This window comes from Branchiostoma floridae, chromosome 10, assembly GCF_000003815.2.
Source record: "Branchiostoma floridae strain S238N-H82 chromosome 10, Bfl_VNyyK, whole genome shotgun sequence".
NCBI lineage: Eukaryota > Metazoa > Chordata > Leptocardii > Amphioxiformes > Branchiostomatidae > Branchiostoma > Branchiostoma floridae.
The window spans coordinates 9,745,652-9,746,905 of NC_049988.1; the positions used below are offsets into that span (position 1 = coordinate 9,745,652).

General features: G+C 43.9%; 1 protein-coding gene across 1 annotated transcript in view; it reads left to right on the forward strand.

The window, feature by feature from the left end:
- Nucleotides 1-9: 9 nt before the first annotated feature.
- Nucleotides 10-1,254, forward strand: part of LOC118424005 (polycystic kidney disease protein 1-like 1) — a gene marked incomplete in the record, with an annotated part of 42,710 nt that continues 41,465 nt past the window's right edge. Inside the window, 1 exon segment of the mRNA XM_035832385.1 lies at nucleotides 10-862. Coding sequence (XP_035688278.1) covers nucleotides 109-862 — 754 coding nt within the window.

The window sequence follows — 1,254 nt, forward strand, 5'->3', positions numbered from 1 at the left end:
AATATCTTTCTTAGCAGTGACTATCTGTTGATGTCCCCCAGAACATCACGGTACATTATGCAGAACATACAGGACCAGTGACAGTGGAATGGGACATTGCCAAGACAGATGGGTCCCTACTCTTTTAACACAACTTCCGATGAAGGGACCATTGAACATGTGTTTACTGTTCCTGGTACATATACTGTAAGTGCGGAGGTCTCCAACCTTATCAGTTCACGCAGAGAAACCAAGGAAGTCACGGTGCAAGTCCCAATATCTGGTCTTACACTGGCAACTGACAAAGGCAGATATATTAGAACTGGTGAGTCTGTGGTAACCACAGCAACAGTTGCCACGGGAACTGGAGTTCAGTTCTCTTGGGATGTCTCTAACGGAAGGCAACCAAGTGTCCAGTCTACTGCAAACACCTCTTCTGCCAGCAACGTTTTTGAACTGCCTGGTACTGTGAATGTTACAGTGACAGTTAGTAATCTGTTGACAAGTCCAGTCACAGATAAACTGCAGTTTCACGTACAGGAGCCAGTTCTAGCTGTGCAACTTGCTGTGACCACGCCAGTAGTGCTAGGCAACAGCACAGGCATTGTTGCAAATGTGGAGGGAGGAGGAACGTCTGCAAAATGCCACTTTGACGTGGGAAGCAGTTCTTACAACGTGACACTGAGTGTAGGAAGATGTGAGGTCCAACACCAGTTTACAACTGCTGGGTTGCACAGTGTGGTGGTGACAGTGTATAATGATGTGTCTACTGTGAGGGAGCAGGTGGACGTGGAAGTGCAGGAAAGCATTTCAGGGGTGGAGGTGGAGATGTTGGGGGTGTCAGTGGTGGGAGAGAGCAGCCTGTTTGTGGTGAAAGAACAAGGTAATATTTGCTCTTTGACATTTAAAAAACTGATTAAAATATCAGACTATAGGATTCCTGACAGAAGGCAGGATTTATCATTCACCTTGAATCTGTTGAGGTAGCCTTTTGGCTACAACAAGTTTGTATGGCTAATGGGGCTACATAGCAGGTAGAAGGTTTAGATACAAGTACAATCATTAGAGATATTTGATTTGCACCATACTTGGTATACATGTACATTCACTGAGATGTGTAAGGTCTAAGAAGACATAAAAGACCTTGTGATAAGGCAGCATTTGCAGACAGCCACCTTTTTAGTTACTTATCACATTCATGATCAATACATAAGTGGTATGAAGTTTTCTCGACAAGACGAAGCATCACTAGTATGTTGTTAAATTATTTCATCA